This window comes from Anser anser, assembly GCF_964211835.1.
Source record: "Anser anser genome assembly, contig: HAP1_SCAFFOLD_284, whole genome shotgun sequence".
NCBI classification, from domain to species: domain Eukaryota; kingdom Metazoa; phylum Chordata; class Aves; order Anseriformes; family Anatidae; genus Anser; species Anser anser.
The window spans coordinates 1-20,393 of NW_028153827.1; the positions used below are offsets into that span (position 1 = coordinate 1).

At 62.1% G+C, this 20,393-nt stretch overlaps 1 protein-coding gene across 1 annotated transcript; it reads left to right on the forward strand.

Moving 5' to 3' along the window:
• Nucleotides 1–56: 56 nt before the first annotated feature.
• On the forward strand, nucleotides 57–15,095 carry SART1 (spliceosome associated factor 1, recruiter of U4/U6.U5 tri-snRNP; the record flags this gene model as incomplete). Its single annotated transcript, XM_083853669.1, has 16 exons — nucleotides 57–248; nucleotides 914–991; nucleotides 1,977–2,076; nucleotides 2,433–2,572; nucleotides 3,590–3,793; nucleotides 6,402–6,520; nucleotides 6,633–6,802; nucleotides 7,465–7,595; nucleotides 7,697–7,858; nucleotides 10,162–10,272; nucleotides 11,412–11,499; nucleotides 12,559–12,649; nucleotides 12,919–13,054; nucleotides 13,136–13,225; nucleotides 14,105–14,226; nucleotides 14,994–15,095. Coding segments are annotated over 16 exons (1,953 nt in total), but the record flags the coding sequence as incomplete, so codon positions are not given.
• Between the last annotated feature and the right edge of the window lie 5,298 nt (nucleotides 15,096–20,393).

Below are 20,393 nucleotides of genomic sequence, written 5' to 3' on the forward strand. Positions count from 1 at the left end.
CAAATCAGGCACTGGGAGGGCACAGGAACCTCCAGTCCGTCCCGGGGGGCTGCCAGCGAGGAGCAGAGCCCCCAGACTGCTGTGTTTTTGCCCTAAACCGTGCGTTTTTTGCCCAAACCGGGCGGTTTTTGCCCCGAAGCAGCAAGGTGAAGCCGCTGGGCGAGGCCGAGCCCTGGCTGGACGACGCGGCCGCCTGGATCGAGCGCAGCCGGCAGCTGCAGCGCGAGAGGGAGCTGGCGGAGAAGAGGGTGGGTTTTGGGGTGAAAAAGCCGGGTTTTGGGCAAAACCGACAGGTTTGGGGTGAACTGAGGGGGTTTGGGGTGAAACCGCCGGGTTTTGGGCAAAACCACGGGGCTTGGGGTGAGTGCTGGGTTTTGGGGCGAGACGGACGGGTTTTGGGGAGAAATCGCCAGGTTTGGGGTGGAGGTGCGGGGTTTGGGGCAAAACTGACAGGAGAGTGCATGGGGGTTTGGGGTGAAACTGCAGGGTTTTGGGCAAAACTGACAGGAGAGTGTATGGGGGTTTGGGGTGAAACTGCAGGGTTTTGGGCAAAACTGACAGGAGAGTGGGTGAGGGGCTTTGAGGCAAAAAAGTTGGGTTTTGGGCAAAATCAACGGGTGGGTATGTGAGGGGTTTTGGGGGGTGAGATGGATGGGTGGGTTTGGGGGTGAACTGTTGGGTTTTGGGGTGAAACCATGGGGTTTTGGGCAAAACCACCGGCTTTTAGGTGAGACCACCAGGTTTTAGGGCAAACCGCCAGGTTTTGGGGTGAAAGCGCCGGGTTTAGGGTCGAGACGGTGGGGTTTTGGGGCGCGGCGGTGGGGTTTTGTGGCGCGACAGTGGGCTTTCGGGGTGAAACTGCCGGGTTTTGGGGCGAGGGCGCCGGTTTTGGGGTGAAACCGTGTGTTTTTAGGCCAAGCTGCTGGAGGAGATGGACCAGGAGTTCGGCGTCAGCACCCTGGTGGAGGAGGAGTTCATGCGGCGCCGCAGGGTGAGGGGGCGTCGCTGGGGGCGTCGTTGGGGACGGGGGACACCCGTGGGGACACCCCTGGGGATTGGGGACACCCCACGGGACACCCTTGGGGACAGGGGACACCCGTGGGGACACCCCTGGGGATGTGTTTGGGGACAGGGGACACCACTGGGGACGGAGGACGTGTTTGGGGACACCGTTGGGGATGTTTGGGGACACGGGACACCGCTGGGGACACGCCTGGGGATTGGGGACACCCCATGGGACACCCTTGGGGACAGGGGACACCCTTGGGGACGTCACTGGGGATGAAAACACCACTGGGGACATGTTTGGAGACAGGGGACCCCACTGGGGACAGAGCACGTGGTTGGGGACACCGTTGGGGACGTGTTTGGGGACAGGAGACACCACTGGGGACACGCTTGGGGATTGGGGGCAACCCATGGGACACCCTTGGGGACAGGGGACACCAATGGGGACGGGGACACCACTGGGGGACATGTTTGGGGATGGGGGACCCCATTGGGGTCAGAGGATGTGGTTGGGGACACCGCTGGGGACGTGGCTGGGGACAGGGGACACCACTGGGGACAGGGGACACCGTCGGGGGACATGTTTGGGGACACGACGGAGAACGCTTTTGGGGACAGAAAGCGGGGTTGGGGACACGGGGTGCCTTGGGGGGGACACATCGGGGACAGGGGACACGGGGACACCGTGGTTGGGGCTGGCGGGGACGTGCTGGGGACAGGGCACAGGGTCGGAGATGTTTTGGGGACACGTTGGGGACAGGACATGGTTGGGGACACGTTGGGGACACGTTGGGGACATGGGGACAGGGGACACGTTGGGGACACGGGGACAGGACGCGGTTGTGGACCACTCATTGGGGTTGATGAATTATTGGGGACCCGGTTGGTGCCGGGGGACACCTTGGGGACGCCGTTGGGACCGGTGTCCCCCCCCCGGTGACACGTCCCCCCCCCCGGTGTCCCCCCAGGAGCTGTACAGCGCCCGGGACCTGCAGGGGCTGGCGGTGGAGCACGACCCCGGCGCCATCCGCGAGGGGCAGACGCTGGTGCTCACCCTCAAGGACAAAGGTGACACCGGGGTCCCCGAGGGTCCCCACGTGTCCCCGGGGGGGGGGCGTTTTGTCACCGTCCCCTCGTTTGGGGTCCCCCTGCCCGCCATTTTGTCACTGTCCCCTCGATTGGGGTCCCCCCGCCCCCTATTTTGTCACCGTCCCCTTGTTCGGGGGACCCCCAACCGCCATTTTGTGCCCCCTTTCCCCTTCACCATGTTGGAGCGCCCATGACCACCATACCGCGTCCTCCCCACGCCCCTCTGCCCCCCCCGGCCCTGTCCCCGTCCCCTGACGCCCCCCCCGGCCCTGTCCCCGTCCCCTGACGCCCCCCCCGGCCCTGTCCCCGTCCCCTGACGCCCCCCCCGTCCCCAGGGGTGCTGGAGGAGGCGGAGGACGTCCTGGTGGACGTCGGCCTGGTGGACGCCGAGAAGGCGGCCGAGAACGTGGAGCGGCGCCGCGCCAAGCCGGGCTACGTCCCCTACGAGGACGAGGACCCTGCCAACGCGCTCCAGGTGTGGCGGGGGCCCCGTCCCCGTAGCCCCCCCGTCCCCGTAGCTCCTGTGTCCTCACAACCCCCCTGTCCATATAACCCCTTTGTCCCCATAACCCGCATCCCCCAACCCTGGTCCATATAACCCCCCCACCCCATAACCCCTCTGTCCCCATAACCCCCCTGTCCCCCAACTCTGGTCCATATAATTCCTCTGGCCCCATAACCCCCCCTGTCCATATAACCCCCCCACCCCATAACCTCTCCGTCCCCATAACCCCCCCTGTCCATATAACCCCCCCACCCCATAACCTCTCCGTACCCATAACCCCCCCGTCCCCCAACCCTGGTCCATATAATCCCTCTGTCCCCGTAACCCACCCCCGTCCATATAACCTCTCCATCCCCATAACCCCTGTCCCCAAAACCCCCCCATCCCCCCCCCCCGGTCCCCATAACCCCCCCCATCCCCAAATCCTGGTCCCCATAACCCCCCGGTCCCCATAACCCCCCCCCATCCCCATAAACCCCATCCCCGTAATCCCCCCATCCCCAAATCCTGGTCCCCATAACTCCTCCGTCCCCATAACCCCACCGTCCCCCAACCCCCGTCCATATAACCCCCCCCACCCTATAACCCCCCTACCCCCCAACTCTGGTCCATATAATCCCTCCATCCCCATAACTCCCCCCTGTCCATATAACCCCTCCATCCCCATAACCCCCCCCACCCCGTAACCCCTCTGTCCCCATAACCCCACCGTCCCCCAACCCCCGTCCATATAACCCCCCCCACCCTATAACCCCCCCACCGCCCAACCCTGGTCCATATAACCCCTCCGTCCCCATAACCCCCCCTGTCCATATAACGCTTCCATCCCCATAACCCCCCCCATCCCCATAAACCCCGTCCCCATAACCCCCCCATCCCCCAACCCTGGTCCATATAACCCCCGTCCCCATAACCCCCCCGTCCCGCAACCCTGGTCCCCATAACCCCCCCGTCCCCATAACCCCCCCGTCCCCATAACCCCCCCAGGGCCCCAAGGAGCGCGTGGTGCTCCCCAAATACGAGGAGGTGCTGGGCCCCGCGCCGCGCCCCAGCTTCCGCCTGGGGGCCATGGGGACGGCGGCGGCGGGGGACAAGGACGGGGGGGCCGCCCCGCGCCCCCCCGGCCCCGAGCCCCAGAGCCTGGAGCTGCCCCCCCTGCGCCTGGCGCCCGAGTACCTCACGCCGCAAGAGGTGGGTTTGGGGGCGGTGCGGGGCAACTTTGGGGGGGCGTTTGTGGGGTTTTGGGGTCAGTTTGGGGGGGTTTGGGGTCAGTTTGGGGGATTCGGGGTGGGTTTCGGGTCAGTTTGGGGGGGTTCGGGTCAGTTTGGGGGGGTTTCGGGTCATTTTGGGGAGGTTCGGGGTCAGTTTTGGGGGTGCTGAGGTCAGTTTGGGGCTTTGGGGTTGTTTTTTTGGGGATTGTGGTCAGTTTGGGGGGGGGTTTGGGGTCAGTTTTTGGGGAGTTAGGGTTAGTTTTAGGAGTTTTTGGGTCAGTTTTGGGGGTTTGGGGTCAGTTTTTGGGGGGGTTGGGGTTTGGGGAAATTTAGGGTCAGTTTGGGGGGGTTGGGAGGGTTCTGGGTCAGTTTGGGGGGGGTTGGGGTCAGTTTTTGGGGTTTTGGTGTCAGATTTGGGGGTTTGGGGTTGGTTTGGGGGATTGGGGGTGGGTTTGGGGTCAGTTTTGGGGGGGTTCGGGTCGTTTTGGGGAGGTTCGGGGTCAGTTTTGGGGGTGCTGAGGTCAGTTTGGGGGTTTGGTTTGGGGGTTTGGGGTTGTTTTTTGGGGGTTGTGGTCAGTTTGGGGGGGGTTTGGGGTCAGTTTTTGGGGGGTTAGGGTTAGTTTTAGGAGTTTTTGGGTCAGTTTTGGGGGTTTGGGGTCAGTTTTTGGGGGGGTTGGGGTTTGGGGAAATTTAGGGTCAGTTTGGGGAGGGTTGGGAGGGTTCTGGGTCAGTTTGGGGGGGTTTGGGGTCAGTTTTTGGGGGGTTAGGGTTAGTTTTAGGAGTTTTTGGTCAGTTTTGGGGGTTTGGGGTCAGTTTTTGGGGGGTTGGGGTTTGGGGAAATTTAGGGTCAGTTTGGGGAGGGTTGGGAGGGTTCTGGGTCAGTTCGGGGGGGTTGGGGTCAGTTTTTGGGGGGTTAGGGTTAGTTTAGGAGTTTTTGGGTCAGGTTTGGGGGTTTGGGGTCAGTTTTTGGGGGGGTTGGGGTTTGGGGAAATTTAGGGTCAGTTTGGGGGGGTTGGGAGGGTTCTGGGTCAGTTTGGGGGGGGTTGGGGTCAGTTTTTGGGGTTTTGGTGTCAGATTTGGGGTTTGGGGTGGGTTTGGGGGATTGGGGGTGGGTTTGGGGTCAGTTTTGGGGGGGTTCGGGTCGTTTTGGGGAGGTTCGGGGTCAGTTTTGGGGGTGCTGAGGTCAGTTTGGGGGTTTGGGGTTGTTTTTTGGGGGTTGTGGTCAGTTTGGGGGGGGTTTGGGGTCAGTTTTTGGGGGGTTAGGGTTAGTTTTAGGAGTTTTTGGGTCAGTTTTGGGGGTTTGGGGTCAGTTTTTGGGGGGGTTGGGGTTAGTTTGGGGAAATTTAGGGTCAGTTTGGGGGGGTTGGGAGGGTTCTGGGTCAGTTTGGGGGGGTTGGGGTCAGTTTTGGGGTTTTGGTGTCAGATTTGGGGGTTTGGGGTTGGTTTGGGGGATTGGGGGTGGGTTTGGGGTCAGTTTTGGGGGGTTTCGGGTCATTTTGGGGAGGTTCGGGGTCAGTTTTGGGGGTGCTGAGGTCAGTTTGGGGGTTTGGGGTTGTTTTTTTGGGGGTTGTGGTCAGTTTGGGGGGGGATTGGGGTCAGTTTTTGGGGGGGTTGGGGTTTGGGGAAATTTAGGGTCAGTTTGGGGGGGGTTGGGAGGGTTCTGGGTCAGTTTGGGGGGGTTTGGGGTCAGTTTTTGGGGGGTTAGGGTTAGTTTTAGGAGTTTTTGGGTCAGTTTTGGGGGTTTGGGTTCAGTTTTTGGGGGGTTGGGGTTAGTTTGGGGAAATTTAGGGTCAGTTTGGGGGGGTGTTCTGGGTCAGTTTGGGGGGGGTTGGGGTCAGTTTTTGGGGTTTTGGTGTCAGTTTTCGGGGTTTGGGGATGGTTTTTGGGGGGTTGGGTTTTGGGGAAGCTCAGGGTTGGTTTGGGGGGGGTTGGAAGGGTTTGGGGTCAGTTTGGGAGGTGTTGGGGTCGGTTTGGGATCAGTTTGAGGTGGGTTTGAGGTTAGTTTTGCGGATGCTGGGTCAATTTGGGGGTTTGGGGTCATTTTTTTGGTGTTTGGGGTTGGTTGGGGGGGTTTGGGGTCAGTTTGTCAGGGTTTAGGGTTGGTTTTTTGGGGGTTGGGATCAGTTTGGGTGGGTTTGGGGTCAATTTTGGGGGGTTTGGGGTCAGTTTCAGTGGGTTCGGGGGGTATTGGGATGGGTTGGGGTGGCTTTGGGCAGGTTTGGAGGAATTTGGCTTTCAGGTCAGTTTGGGGACGCTTTGGGCTCAGTTTGGGTGGATTTGGGGTCGCTTTGGGCAGCTTTGGGGGCTGTTGGGGTAGGTTTGGAGGGATTTGGTTGATTTGGGGGGGAGGTGGGGTGGTTTTCGGATAGTTTTGGGTGGATTTTGGGTGGGTTTGGGGGTTTTGGACTATTTTTGGTGTGATTTGGCTGGCTTTGGGGATGGTTTGGGGTGCGACTGGGGCACTTGAGGGCAGCTCGGGCTCGTTTGGGGGCTGTTTTTGGGGCCGGTTTGGGGCTGGCTTTGTGGGAATCCCCTCGGGGAGGGGGGGCAGCAGTGTCTGAGCCCCCCCGTGTCCCCCCCCCCGGCAGTGCGAGGGGTTCCGGCGGACGCGGCGCCGGGTGCGCCGGCTGCGGCGCCGGGAGCGGCTGCGTGCGGACGACCTCCTGCCCCTGGCCCCCGGCGACACCGAGGGCGACTTCGGCTCCAGGTGGGTGCTGGGGGGGGGCACCCATGGGTGCTGGGGGGGGAGGGGGGAGCACCCGCCTGCTGCCCCCCCCTTCCCTTTGTAACCACAACGGTTTGTGTGTGCCCCCCCCCAGATCGCGGGGCCGGGGCCGTCGGGTGCAGGAGGATGAGGAAGGGGGGGAGGCGGAGGGGGGGGCAGACGGAGCCCCCCCTGCGGACCCCCCCGGGACCGGTGCGGCCTCCCCCGGCTCCCCCCTGCCCTCCGACGACACCCGGGTGGAGAGCATGGACATCAGCAGCGACGGTGAGTGCGGGGGGGGCGGGGGGCTTTTGGGGGGGCCTGGGGGTAAATACTTGGGGATGGGGGCAGGTGGGGGCGGCTTTTGGGGCAATTAGGGTTGGGGGTTTGGGGGCAATTAGGGTTGGGGGCAGATGGAGGGGGTTTTGGGGTTAATTAGGGTTGGGGGCTTTGGGGAAAATTAGGGGTGGGGGCGAATGAAGGGGGCTTTCGGGGTTAATTAGGGCTGGGGCAGATGGGGGGGTTTGTGGTTAATTAGGGTTGCAGGTGGATGAAGGAGGCTTTTGGGGTAATTAGGTTCGGAGGGGGCTTTTGGGGTTAATTAGGGTTGGGGCAGATGGAGGGGGGTGGGATAATTAGGTTCAGAGGGGGCTTCCGGGGTAATTAGGGACGTGGGCAGATGGAAGGGGCTTTTGGGGACAAATAATTAAGGCTGGGGGCAGGCGGAGGGGGCTTGGGGCAAACAGAAGGGGCTGGAGGGGGGGGCACACGGAGGTCCTGGATATTTGGGGACGCGGCGGGGGGGTGACACGGGGGGGCACCCTTTAGGGGTTCCCCATCCCCGTAACGCTTCCCTCATCCAGCGCAGCTCCCCCCGGGGTGCCCCTCTCCCCCCCCCACCTCCCCAAATTCCCCAATTTTTCCCCTTTTTTCCCCCCCCGTTGCAGAGGACGCGGCGCCCCCCGGCTCGCCCCCCCGGCTGGAGGAGGACGAGGCGGAGCAGGAGCTGCAGCAGCAGCTGGAGCGCGGCCGCCGCCTGCGCCAGCTCCAGCAGCTCCGCGAAGCCGCCGGCGACCCCGTGGGTGCTCCCCTGGGTGGGGGGGGGGGGGGCCACAAGGGTGCTGCCTCCCCTCCTCCCAGAGGACCCCCCCTAAAATCCCGCGTTTCCTCCCCAAAAAGGTGCTGGAGCTGGTGCAGCGGCGGGGGGCGGCGGCGGGGGCCGGGCCGGACCCCCGGAGTGGTGCCATCGTCTTCAACGCCACGTCCGAGTTCTGCCGGACCCTGGGCGAGATCCCCACCTACGGGCTGGCGGGGAACCGCGAGGAGCAGGAGGAGCTGATGGTGGGCGGGGGGCACTTGAATGGGGGCTGGGGGCACTTGAATGGGGGCTGGGGGCACTTGAATGGGGGCTGGGGGCACTTGAATGGGGGCTGGGGGCACTTGAATGGGGGCTGGGGGCACTTGAATGGGGGCTGGGGGCACTTGAATGGGGGCTGGGGGCACTTGAATGGGGGCTGGGGGCACTTGAATGGGGGCTGGGGGCACTTGAATGGGGGCTGGGGGCACTTGAATGGGGGCTGGGGGCACTTGAATGGGGGCTGGGGGCACTTGAATGGGGGCGGGGGGCAAATGAATGGGGGCGGGGGGCAAATGAATGGGGGTGGGGGGCAATTAAACGGGGGGTGAGGGGCACTTAAATGGGGGCTGGGGGCAAATGAATGGGGGTGAGGGGCACTTAAACGGGGGTTGAGGGCAACTAAATCGGGGTGAGGGGCACTTAAGTGGGGGCTGGGGGCAGTTGAATGGGGGTGAGGGGCAATTGAATGGTGGGGGCTGGGGGCAACTGAATGGGGGCGAGGGGCACTTAAATGGGGGTTGAGGGCAACTGAATGGGGGCTGGGGGCACTTGAATGGGGGCTGGGGGCACTTGAATGGGGGCGAGGGGCACTTGAATGGGGTCTGGGGGCAACTGAATGGGGGCTGGGGGCAACTGAATGGGGGCTGGGGGCAACTGAATGGGGGTGAGGGGCACTTAAACGGGGGTTGAGGGCAACTGAATGGGGGCGAGGGGCACTTAAATGGGGGCTGGGGGCAAATGAATGGGGGCGAGGGGCACTTAAATGGGGGCTGGGGGCAAATGAATGGGGGCTGAGGGCAACTAAATGGGGCTGAGGGGCACTTAAATGGGGGCTGGGGGCAATTGAATGGGGGTGAGGGGCACTTAAATGGGGGCTGGGGGCAATTGAATGGGGGCGAGGGGCGGTTAAATGGGGGCAGGGGGCAACTGAATGGGGGCTGGGGGCAATTGAATGGGGGCTGAGGGGCACTTAAACGGGGGTTGAGGGCAACTGAATGGGGGCTGGGGGCAATTGAATGGGGGCTGAGGGGCACTTAAATGGGGGCTGGGGGCAATTGAATGGGGGTGAGGGGCACTTAAATGGGGGCTGGGGGCAGTTGAATGGGGGTGAGGGGCACTTAAATGGGGGCTGGGGGCAATTGAATGGGGGCAAGGGGCGGTTAAATGGGGGCAGGGGGCAACTGAATGGGGGTGGGGGGGCACCTGAGTTGGGGCGGGGGGCAAATGGAAGGGGTTTGAGGGCAGTTAAAGAGACCTGGGGGCAAATAAATCAGGGCTTAGGGGCAATTAAATCCGGGGTTTGGGGCAAATGGAGGAGGGTTGGGGGCAAATAAGGAGGGCTTGGGGCACGTGGAGGGGGGTTAGGGGCAAACAATTAGGGCTGGGGGCAAAAAGGAGGGGGTTTGGGGCAAGTAAGGAGGGCTGGGGGCTGGTGGGGGAGTTTTGGGGGGTGGTAAAAGGGGGTTTGGGGCAAACGGAGGGGGTTTTGGGGCAAATAGCGAGGGCTGGGGGCGGATGGAGGAGGTTTGGGGTAAAATGGAGGGGGTTTGGGGCAAATAAATCAGGGCTGGGGGCTGGTGGAGGGGGCTTTGGGGCAAACGGGGGTTTGGGGCAAATAAGGAGGGCTGGGGGTAAAAGGGAGGGGGGTTGGGGTAAAAGGGAGGGGGGTTGGGGTAAAAGGGAGGGGGGTTGGGGTAAAAGGGAGGGGGGTTGGGGTAAAAGGGAGGGGGTTTTGGGGTAAAAGGGGGGGGTGGGGTAAAAGGGGGGGGTTTGGGTAAAAGGGAGGGGGTTTGGGGTAAAAGGGAGGGGTTTGGGGTAAAAGGGGGGTTTGGGGCAAATAAATCAGGGTTTGGGGTAAAAGGGAGGGGGGTTTGGGGTAAAAGGGAGGGGGGTTTGGGGTAAAAGGGAGGGGGGTTTGGGGTAAAAGGGGGTTTTGGGGTAAAAGGGAGGGGGGTTTGGGGCAAATAAATCAGGGCTGGGGGCAGATGGAGGGGCTTTGGGGTAAAAGGGAGGGGGCTTTGGGGTAAAAGGGAGGGGGTTTGGGGTAAATAAATCAGGGCTGGGGGTAAAAGGGAGGGGGTTTGGGGTAAAAGGGAGGGGTTTGGGGTAAAAAGGGAGGGGTTTGGGGTAAAAGGGGGGGGGTTTGGGGTAAAAGGGAGGGGGTTTGGGGCAAATAAATCAGGGCTGGGGGTAAAAGGGAGGGGCTTTGGGGTAAAAGGGAGGGGTTTGGGGTAAAAGGGAGGGGTTTGGGGTCCCCGCGCCCCTCACCCCCTGCCCCCCCCCCCAGGACTTCGAGCGGGACGAGCGCCCGTCGCCCCCCGGGGCCCCCGACTCGGAGGGGGAGGAGAACGTGGGCTGGAGCAGCGTCAACCTGGCCGAGGAGCGGCAGCACCAGGACGTGAGCTGGGGGGGGGGGGGGACACCCCAAAAACGGGGGCACCCCGAAACGGGGGCGCCCCCGAAACACGCCCCAAAAACACGGGAACCCCCCCAAAAAAAAAAAAAAAAAAAACACGAAACGCACCCCAAAAACAGGGGCAGCCCTAAAAGAAATGCACGGAACAGGGGCACCCCAAAAACGGGGCACCCCCAAAAAAAACACCCCAAAAGCAGGGGAGCCCCCAAAATACCCCAAAAGCAGGGGAACCCAAAATACCCCAAAAGCAGGGGAACCCCAAAATACCCCAAAAGCAGGGACAGCCCTAAAAAAAAAAAACCCACGCTGAACAGGGGCACCCCAAAAACAGGGGACCCCCCCCCCCAAAACCACCCCAAAACCAGGGGAACTCCCTAAAACACCCCCAAAAACAGAGGAACCCGAAAAACAGAGGAACCCCAAAACGCCCCAAAAACAGGGGCACCCCTCCAAAAAAAACCACCCCAAAACCAGGGGCACACCCCCCAAAAAACACCCACAAAGCAGAGGAACCCCAAAAACAGGGGCACCACAAAAAAACACACCCCAAAACCAGGGGTACCCCAAAAACAGGGGCACACCCCCAAAAAAAACACCCCAAAAGCAGGGGAAACCCCCCAAAACCAGGGGAACTCTCTAAAACACCCCAAAAACAGAGGAACCCCAAAACAGGGGCACCCCAAAACCGGGGGAACTCCCCAAAACACCCCCAAAAACAGGGGCACCCCAAAAAATAAGGGCACCCCAAAACCAAACCCACCCGGAACAGGGATACCCCAAAACCAGGGGCACCCCCCACCCAAAAAAAATAATAACAGGAGCACCCCAAAAACGGCACACTGAACGGGGGCACCCCAAAACCAGGGACAATCCCCCAAAAAACACCTGGAACAAGGGCACCCCAAAACCTGGGGGCACCCCAAAACCTGGGGGCACCCCAAAACGGTGCTGGCACCCCCCAAAAAGGGGCCCCCAAACGGGGGCTTTTGGGGGCGCAGCCGGCAGGTTTGGGGGGCTCTGTGGGTCAGGAGCGGCGCGGGTGGGCCGGGGGGGGGTCCCTAAAATGGCGGGGGGCCGTTCCCGAGCGCCGTTTTTCCCAATTTCCCCGTTTTTCGCCCCAGTTTTCGGCGTCGTCCACCACCATCCTGGACGAGGAGCCCATCGTCAACCGGGGCCTGGCCGCCGCGCTGCTGCTCTGCCAGAACAAGGGTGGGGTTTGGGGGGGTCCCGGGGGGGTTTGGGGTCCCGGGGGGGGGTTTGGGGGTCCCCGGGAGGGATTTGGGGTCCCTGGGGGGGGGGTTGGGGTCCCAACTGGGGGAAATTGGGGGATTTGGGGTCCTTATTGGGGGGATTTGGGGTCCCCGGGGGGGATTTGGGGTCCCCATTGGGGGGTTTGGGGTCCCTGGGGGAAATCGGGGGGGGTTGGGGTCCAAATGGGGGAAATTGGGGGATTTGGGGTCTCGGGGGGGGGGGGGGGTTGGGGTCCCCATTGGGGGGATTTGGGGTCCCTATCAGGGGGAAATCGGGGGGATTTGGGGTCCCCGGGGGGGTTGGGGGTCCCTGGGGTGGGGGTTGGGGTCCCAATTGGGGGAAATTGGGGGGAATTGGGGTCCTTATTGGGGGGATTTGGGGTCCCCGGGGGGGATTTGGGGTCCCCATTGGGGGGGTTTGGGGTCCCTATCAGGGGGAAATTGGGGGGATTTGGGGTCCCCGGGGGGGTTCGGGGTCCCTGGGGGAAATCGGGGGGGGTTGGGGTCCCAAATGGGGGAAATTGGGGGGATTTGGGGTCTCGGGGGGGGGGGTTGGGGTCCCTATCAGGGGGAAATCGGGGGGATTTGGGGTCCCCGGGGGGGTTGGGGGTCCCTGGGGGGGGGTTGGGGTCCCAATTGGGGGAAATTGGGGGGATTTGGGGTCCTTATTGGGGGGATTTGGGGTCCCTGGGGGTTTGGGGTCCCAATTGGGGAAACTGGGGGGATTTGGGGTCCCTATTGGGGGGATTTGGGGTCCCCGGGGGGGTTGGGGTCCCAATTGGGGGAAATTGGGGGGATTTGGGGTCCCTGGGGGGGGGCGGGGTTGGGATCCTTATTGGGGGGCGTTTTGGGTTCCGACTTGGGGGGATTTGGGTTCCCTACCGGGGGGGTTTGGGGTCCCTATTGGGGGAAATCGGGGTCCTAGGGGTGGCTTCCTGTTCCCGTTGGGAGAAATCGGGGGTGTTTTGGGGTCCCGGGGGTGTCCCTGCGCCCCCCCGACCCCGTTCCCCCCCCCCAGGGCTGCTGGAGACCACGGTGCAGAAGGTGGCGCGCGTCAAGGCCCCCAACAAGTCCCTGCCCTCGGCCGTCTACTGCATCGAGGACAAGATGTGCGCCCCCCCCCGGGACCCCCCCCGCGCCCCCCCCCGGGACCCCCCAGCCCCCTGTGCCCCCCCCCATCCTTTTGAGCCCCCCCCCAATTCCCTTGTGCCCCCCCCCCCCCCTCGGTGTCCCCATCCCGACGTCTCCCCCCCAATGCCCCCCATCCCCATGTCCCCCACCTTGCTGCCCCCCCCGGTGCCCCCATCCCCTCAACGCCCCCCCCCACCTCACCGCTCCCCCCCCACTGACGCCGCCCCCCCCCGGTGCCCCCCCCCAGGGCGATCGACGACAAGTACAGCCGGCGCGAGGAGTACCGCGGCTTCACGCAGGACTTCAAGGAGAAGGAGGGCTACCGGCCCGACGTCAAGATCGAGTACGTGGACGAGACCGGCCGCAAGCTCACCCCAAAAGAGGTACCCCCAAAAAACCTGGGGGGGCGGGGGGGCACCGTGACCCCCCCCGGACCCTCTTAACCCCCGTGTCCCCCCCCCCAGGCCTTCCGGCAGCTCTCGCACCGCTTCCACGGGAAGGGCTCGGGGAAGATGAAGACGGAGCGCAGGATGAAGAAGCTGGACGAGGAGGCGGTGAGCGGGGATTTGGGGTCCCCCCCCACCCCCCGGGGGGGTTTGGGGTGCGGGGGGGCCTCGCGCCCCCCCCTTTTTGGGGTGGTCGGAACCTTACGGGGGTCCCCGCGGTCTTTTTGGGGGGGCCTCGTGTCCCGTTTCGGGGCTTTCGGCGCTATTTGGGGTCTCCCCTCATTATTTGGGGTCTCCCCTTTTATTTGGGGTCTCCCCTCATTATTTGGGGTCCCCTCATTATTTGGGGTCACTCATGTCCCGTTTTGGGGCTTTTGGCACTTTTTGGGGTCTTCCCAGATTACTGGGGCTTCCTCATGTCCCGTTTTGGGGCTTTTGGAACCTTTTGGGGTCCCCCCACTTTTTGGGGTCCCTCATGTCCCGTTTTGGGGCTTTTGGCACTTTCTGGGGTCTCCCCTTTCATTTGGGGTCCCCACATTATTTAGGATCCCCTCATTGTTTGGGGTCCCCAAATTATTTGGGGTCCCTCATGTCCCGTTTTGGGGCTTTTGGAACCTCTTGGGGTCCCCCCACTATTTGGGGTCCCTCATGTCCCGTTTTGGGGCTTTTGGCAATTTTTGGGGTCTTCCCAGATTACTGGGGGTCCCTCATGTCCCGTTTTGGGGCTTTTGGCACCTTTTGGGGTCTTCCCACATTATTTGGGGTCCCCACATTATTTGGGGGATCTCTGGGCCATTTCGGGGCCAGGTTGGGGGCGGTTTTGGGACCGCTTGGGGGGGGGGGGGTCTGGGTCATCTTGGGGTGGTTTTGGGGCTGTTCTGTGGCGGTTTTGGGCCTGTTTCGGGTCTGGGCTGTTTGGGGGTGGTTTTGGGGCCGTTTGGGGCCGTTTTGGGGCCGGTGAGGCCGCAGCAGCCCCGTACCCCGCAGCTGCTGAAGAAGATGAGCTCCAGCGACACCCCGCTGGGCACCGTGGCCCTGCTGCAGGAGAAGCAGCGCGCCCAGAAGACGCCCTACATCGTGCTCAGCGGCAGCGGCAAGAGCATGAACGCGTCAGTGGGGCACTGGGGGCACTGGGAGGGGGCTTGGGGGGGCGCTGGGGGCACTGGGAGGGGCGTTTGTGGGGACTGGGAGCACTGGGAAGGTCATGAATGGGGACTGGGGGCACTGGGAGGGGCGTTTGTGGGACTGGGAGCACTGGGAAGAGCATGAATGGGGACTGTGGGCACTGGGGGTGGGACTGGGGGCACTGGGAGGGGCGTTGGGGGCACTGGGAGGGGCATTTGTGGGGACTGGGGGCACTGGGAAGGTCATGAATGGGGACTGGGGGCACTGGGAGGGGCGCTGGGGGCACTGGGAGGGGCGTTTGTGGGGACTGGGAGCACTGGGAAGAGCATGAATGGGGACTGGGGGCACTGGGAGGGGCGCTGGGGGCACTGGGAGGGGCGTTTGTGGGACTGGGAGCACTGGGAAGGTCATGAATGGGGACTGGGAGCACTGGGAGGGGTGCTGGGGGCACTGGGAGCACTGGGAGGGGGCCTGGGGGATGCTGGGGGCACTGGGAGGGGGCTTGAGGGGGTGCTGGGAGCACTGGGAAGGGCATTTGTGGGCACTGGGAGGGGCGCTGGGGGCACTGGGAGCACTGGGAGGGGTGCTGGGAGTGCTGGGAGGGGCATTTGTGGGAACTGGGAGCACTGGGAAGGGCATGAATGGAGACTGGGAGCACTGGGAGGGGCACGGAAGGGCGCTGGGAGCACTGGGAGGGCGCTGGTTGGCACTGGGAGCCGTGTCCCCGCTGACCCCCCCCCCCCCCCCCCAGGAACACCATCACCAAGTGACCCGGAGCCCCCCCGGCACCCCCCGGACCCCGCAGCCCCCCCCCGCTCCGGCCCCACGGGGCCAATAAAGGGCTGGGGACGTCCCCGCGTGTCATCGCGTGTCGCGACGTCACCGCGTCATGACATCACCGCGTGTCACGACATGCTACGACGTCACCGCGTGTCACGATATGTCACCGCGTGTCGCGACATCACCGCGTGTCGTGACGTGTCACAGCATGGTCACGATGTGTCACGACACGTCGCCGCGTGTCACCACGCCAGGAATCGGCCTCAAAACCCCAAACTGCTCCAAACCCGCCCCAAAGTGCCTCAGAGCCGCCACTATTGCCCCCAAACTGCTCCAAATCTGCCCCAAAATGCTTCAAAACTGACCCCAAACCGCTCCAAACCAACCCCAAAAGCTCCACTACTGCCCCCAAACCAGGCCAAGACCCCCCCCCCAAACCCCGAACTCCTCTAAACTCACCCCAAACTGCTCCAGTCCAACCCCAAATTGCCCCCCCAAAGCTTCCCCCACCACCCCAGACTGCTCCAACTCTGCCCCAAAACCTCCACCAGACCCCCAAACTGCCCCAAACTGAGCCCAAATCACCCCACAACCGCCCTAAACCCACCCCAGCACTGCGCTAAGCAAACGCCAGCGCACCCCAAAGCGATCCCAAACCCCACGGAGCTACCAAAAAACCAACCCCAAATCCTTCGCTATTGCCCCAAAACGACCCAGAAATGCATAAAGTATCCAAAAACACGTTAAAACCTCCCAAAACAGCCCAAACTGTCCCCAAAGTCTCCAAAACCACGTTAAAACCTCCCAAACTGCCCCCCAAAACCCCAAACCCAGCCCCAAAACGCTAAAGCAACCCAAACTTACCCAATTAAAGCAAACTGCCCCAAAAAACACCCCAAACCAGCCCCGAACCCCAAACTGCTCTAAAGCAACCCGAAACCTGCCCAGCAAAACCAAACTGCCCCCAAATCGCCCCAAAGCAGCCCAAAATGCCCCCAAAACCCAATAATTTTCACAGCCCCCATCACAACGAGGCGGCCACAGGGGGCCCCAAGATGGCGGCCAGGGACCCCAAGGTGGGGGACGCGGGGCAGGGGCACAAAATGGCGGCCGGGGGACCCCAAAACAAGGGGGGCACAGGGAGGGGACACAAAATGGCGGCTGGGGGGACCCCAACATCTTAGACATAGATGGGCCACACATACTGGGGTTACTGGGAGCACTGGTCACAAATGCTGGGAGTACTGGGCTATACTGGGAACACTGGGCCACACATACTGGGGTTACTGGGAGCACTGGTCACAAATGCTGGGAGTACTGGGCTATACTGGGAACACTGGGCCACACATACTGGGATTACTGGGAACACTGGTCACAAATGCTGGGAGTACTGGGCTATACTGGGAACACTGGGCCACATACTGGGTTACTGGGAGCACTGGGCTATACTGGGAACACTGGGCTACACATACTGGGGTTACTGGGAGCACTGGTCACAAATGCTGGGAGTGCTGGGCTATACTGGGAACACTGGGCCACACATACTGGGGTTACTGGGAGCACTGGTCACAAATGCTGGGAGTACTGGGCTATACTGGGAACACTGGGCCACACATACTGGGATTACTGGGAACACTGGTCACAAATGCTGGGAGTACTGGGCTATACTGGGAACACTGGGCCACATACTGGGGTTACTGGGAGCACTGGGCTATACTGGGAACACTGGGCCACACATACTGGGGTTACTGGGAGCACTGGTCACAAATGCTGGGAGTGCTGGGCTATACTGGGAACACTGGGCCACACATACTGGGGTTACTGGGAGCACTGGTCACAAATGCTGGGAGTACTGGGCTATACTGGGAACACTGGGCCACACATACTGGGGTTACTGGGAGCACTGGTCACAAATGCTGGGAGTACTGGGCTATACTGGGAACACTGGGCCACACATACTGGGGTTACTGGGAGCACTGGTCACAAATGCTGGGAGTACTGGGCTAATACTGGGAACACTGGGCCACACATACTGGGGTTACTGGGAGCACTGGTCACAAATGCTGGGAGTACTGGGCTATACTGGGAACACTGGGCCACACATACTGGGGTTACTGGGAACACTGGTCACAAATGCTGGGAGTACTGGGCTAATACTGGGAACACTGGGCCACACATACTGGGGTTACTGGGAGCACTGGTCACAAATGCTGGGAGTACTGGGCTATACTGGGAACACTGGGCCACACATACTGGGGTTACTGGGAGCACTGGTCACAAATGCTGGGAGTGCTGGGCTATACTGGGAACACTGGGCCACACATACTGGGGTTACTGGGAGCACTGGTCACAAATGCTGGGAGTACTGGGCTATACTGGGAACACTGGGCCACACATACTGGGGTTACTGGGAGCACTGGTCACAAATGCTGGGAGTACTGGGCTATACTGGGAACACTGGGCCACACATACTGGGGTTACTGGGAGCACTGGTCACAAATGCTGGGAGTGCTGGGCTATACTGGGAACACTGGGCCACACATACTGGGGTTACTGGGAGCACTGGTCACAAATGCTGGGAGTGCTGGGCTATACTGGGAACACTGGGCCACACATACTGGGGTTACTGGGAGCACTGGTCACAAATGCTGGGAGTACTGGGCTATACTGGGAACACTGGGCCACACATACTGGGGTTACTGGGAGCACTGGTCACAAATGCTGGGAGTACTGGGCTATACTGGGAACACTGGGCCACACATACTGGGGTTACTGGGAGCACTGGTCACAAATGCTGGGAGTACTGGGCTATACTGGGAACACTGGGCCACACATACTGGGGTTACTGGGAGCACTGGTCACAAATGCTGGGAGTACTGGGCTATACTGGGAACACTGGGCCACACATACTGGGGTTACTGGGAGCACTGGGCTATACTGGGAACACTGGGCTACACATACTGGGGTTACTGGGAGCACTGGTCACAAATGCTGGGAGTGCTGGGCTATACTGGGAACACTGGGCCACACATACTGGGGTTACTGGGAGCACTGGTCACAAATGCTGGGAGTACTGGGCTATACTGGGAACACTGGGCCACACATACTGGGATTACTGGGAACACTGGTCACAAATGCTGGGAGTACTGGGCTATACTGGGAACACTGGGCCACATACTGGGGTTACTGGGAGCACTGGGCTATACTGGGAACACTGGGCCACACATACTGGGGTTACTGGGAGCACTGGTCACAATGCTGGGAGTGCTGGGCTATACTGGGAACACTGGGCCACACATACTGGGGTTACTGGGAGCACTGGTCACAAATGCTGGGAGTACTGGGCTATACTGGGAACACTGGGCCACACATACTGGGGTTACTGGGAGCACTGGTCACAAATGCTGGGAGTACTGGGCTATACTGGGAACACTGGGCCACACATACTGGGGTTACTGGGAGCACTGGTCACAAATGCTGGGAGTACTGGGCTAATACTGGGAACACTGGGCCACACATACTGGGGTTACTGGGAGCACTGGTCACAAATGCTGGGAGTACTGGGCTATACTGGGAACACTGGGCCACACATACTGGGGTTACTGGGAACACTGGTCACAAATGCTGGGAGTACTGGGCTAATACTGGGAACACTGGGCCACACATACTGGGGTTACTGGGAGCACTGGTCACAAATGCTGGGAGTACTGGGCTATACTGGGAACACTGGGCCACACATACTGGGGTTACTGGGAGCACTGGTCACAAATGCTGGGAGTGCTGGGCTATACTGGGAACACTGGGCCACACATACTGGGGTTACTGGGAGCACTGGTCACAAATGCTGGGAGTACTGGGCTATACTGGGAACACTGGGCCACACATACTGGGGTTACTGGGAGCACTGGTCACAAATGCTGGGAGTACTGGGCTATACTGGGAACACTGGGCCACACATACTGGGGTTACTGGGAGCACTGGTCACAAATGCTGGGAGTGCTGGGCTATACTGGGAACACTGGGCCACACATACTGGGGTTACTGGGAGCACTGGTCACAAATGCTGGGAGTGCTGGGCTATACTGGGAACACTGGGCCACACATACTGGGGTTACTGGGAGCACTGGTCACAAATGCTGGGAGTACTGGGCTATACTGGGAACACTGGGCCACACATACTGGGGTTACTGGGAGCACTGGTCACAAATGCTGGGAGTACTGGGCTATACTGGGAACACTGGGCCACACATACTGGGGTTACTGGGAGCACTGGTCACAAATGCTGGGAGTACTGGGCTATACTGGGAACACTGGGCCACACATACTGGGGTTACTGGGAGCACTGGTCACAAATGCTGGGAGTACTGGGCTATACTGGGAACACTGGGCCACACATACTGGGGTTACTGGGAGCACTGGTCACAAATACTGGGAGCACTGGGCTATACTGGGATCACTGGGCCACACATACTGGGGTTACTGGGAGCACTGGTCACAAATGCTGGGAGTTACTGGGCTATACTGGGAACACTGGGCCACACATACTGGGGTTACTGGGAGCACTGGTCACAAATGCTGGAGTAGTGGGCTATACTGGGAACACTGGGCCACACATACTGGGGTTACTGGGAGCACTGGTCACAAATGCTGGGAGTAGTGGGCTATACTGGGAACACTGGGCTACACATACTGGGGTTACTGGGAGCACTGGTCACAAATGCTGGGAGTACTGGGCTATACTGGGAGCGCTGGGCCCCACGTGCAGGGGGCGGGGCCAAGGCGGGACCACCGACAGGGGGCGTGGCCTGAGCGATGTGGGCGTGGCCAGCCCGCGGGTGCCAGCAGCGATGCGGGCGAGGTCTGCGGGAGGGGGCGTGGCCTAAAGGAAGGGGGCGGGGCCGCACCTCGCGGCTCGGCCAATGAGCGGCGGGGGCGGGGCCGGGGGGCGGGGCCTGGCGCGCGGCGGCCGCGGGTGCCGGCGGCGATGGCGGCGGCGGCGGAGCGCGGAGGGGGGGGGCGCGGGCCCGGGGCGGCCCCGGCGCTGCCCCCGCCGGGCACTTCCGCTTCCGGCGCCGCTCCCGGTACCGGTTCCGGTGCCGGTGCCGCCGCCTCCCCCCCCGCCGGCCGCCCGGTGCGGATGACGCTGTTCGGGGCCTGGGAGGTGGACAGAGGCTCCCCCCGCCTGCGTGCCCAGGTGGGTGCCGCACCGGGACCGGGAGCCGGGTCCCCGGCACCGGGACCGACCCCTCCGGGACCGGAACCGAGCCCTCCGGTATCGGTACTGGGCCCCCCGGTACCGGAATCGAGCTCCCGGTACCCGGTCCTGATCGCCGGTACCGTAACCGAGCCCCCCTGTATCGGTACTGGGCCC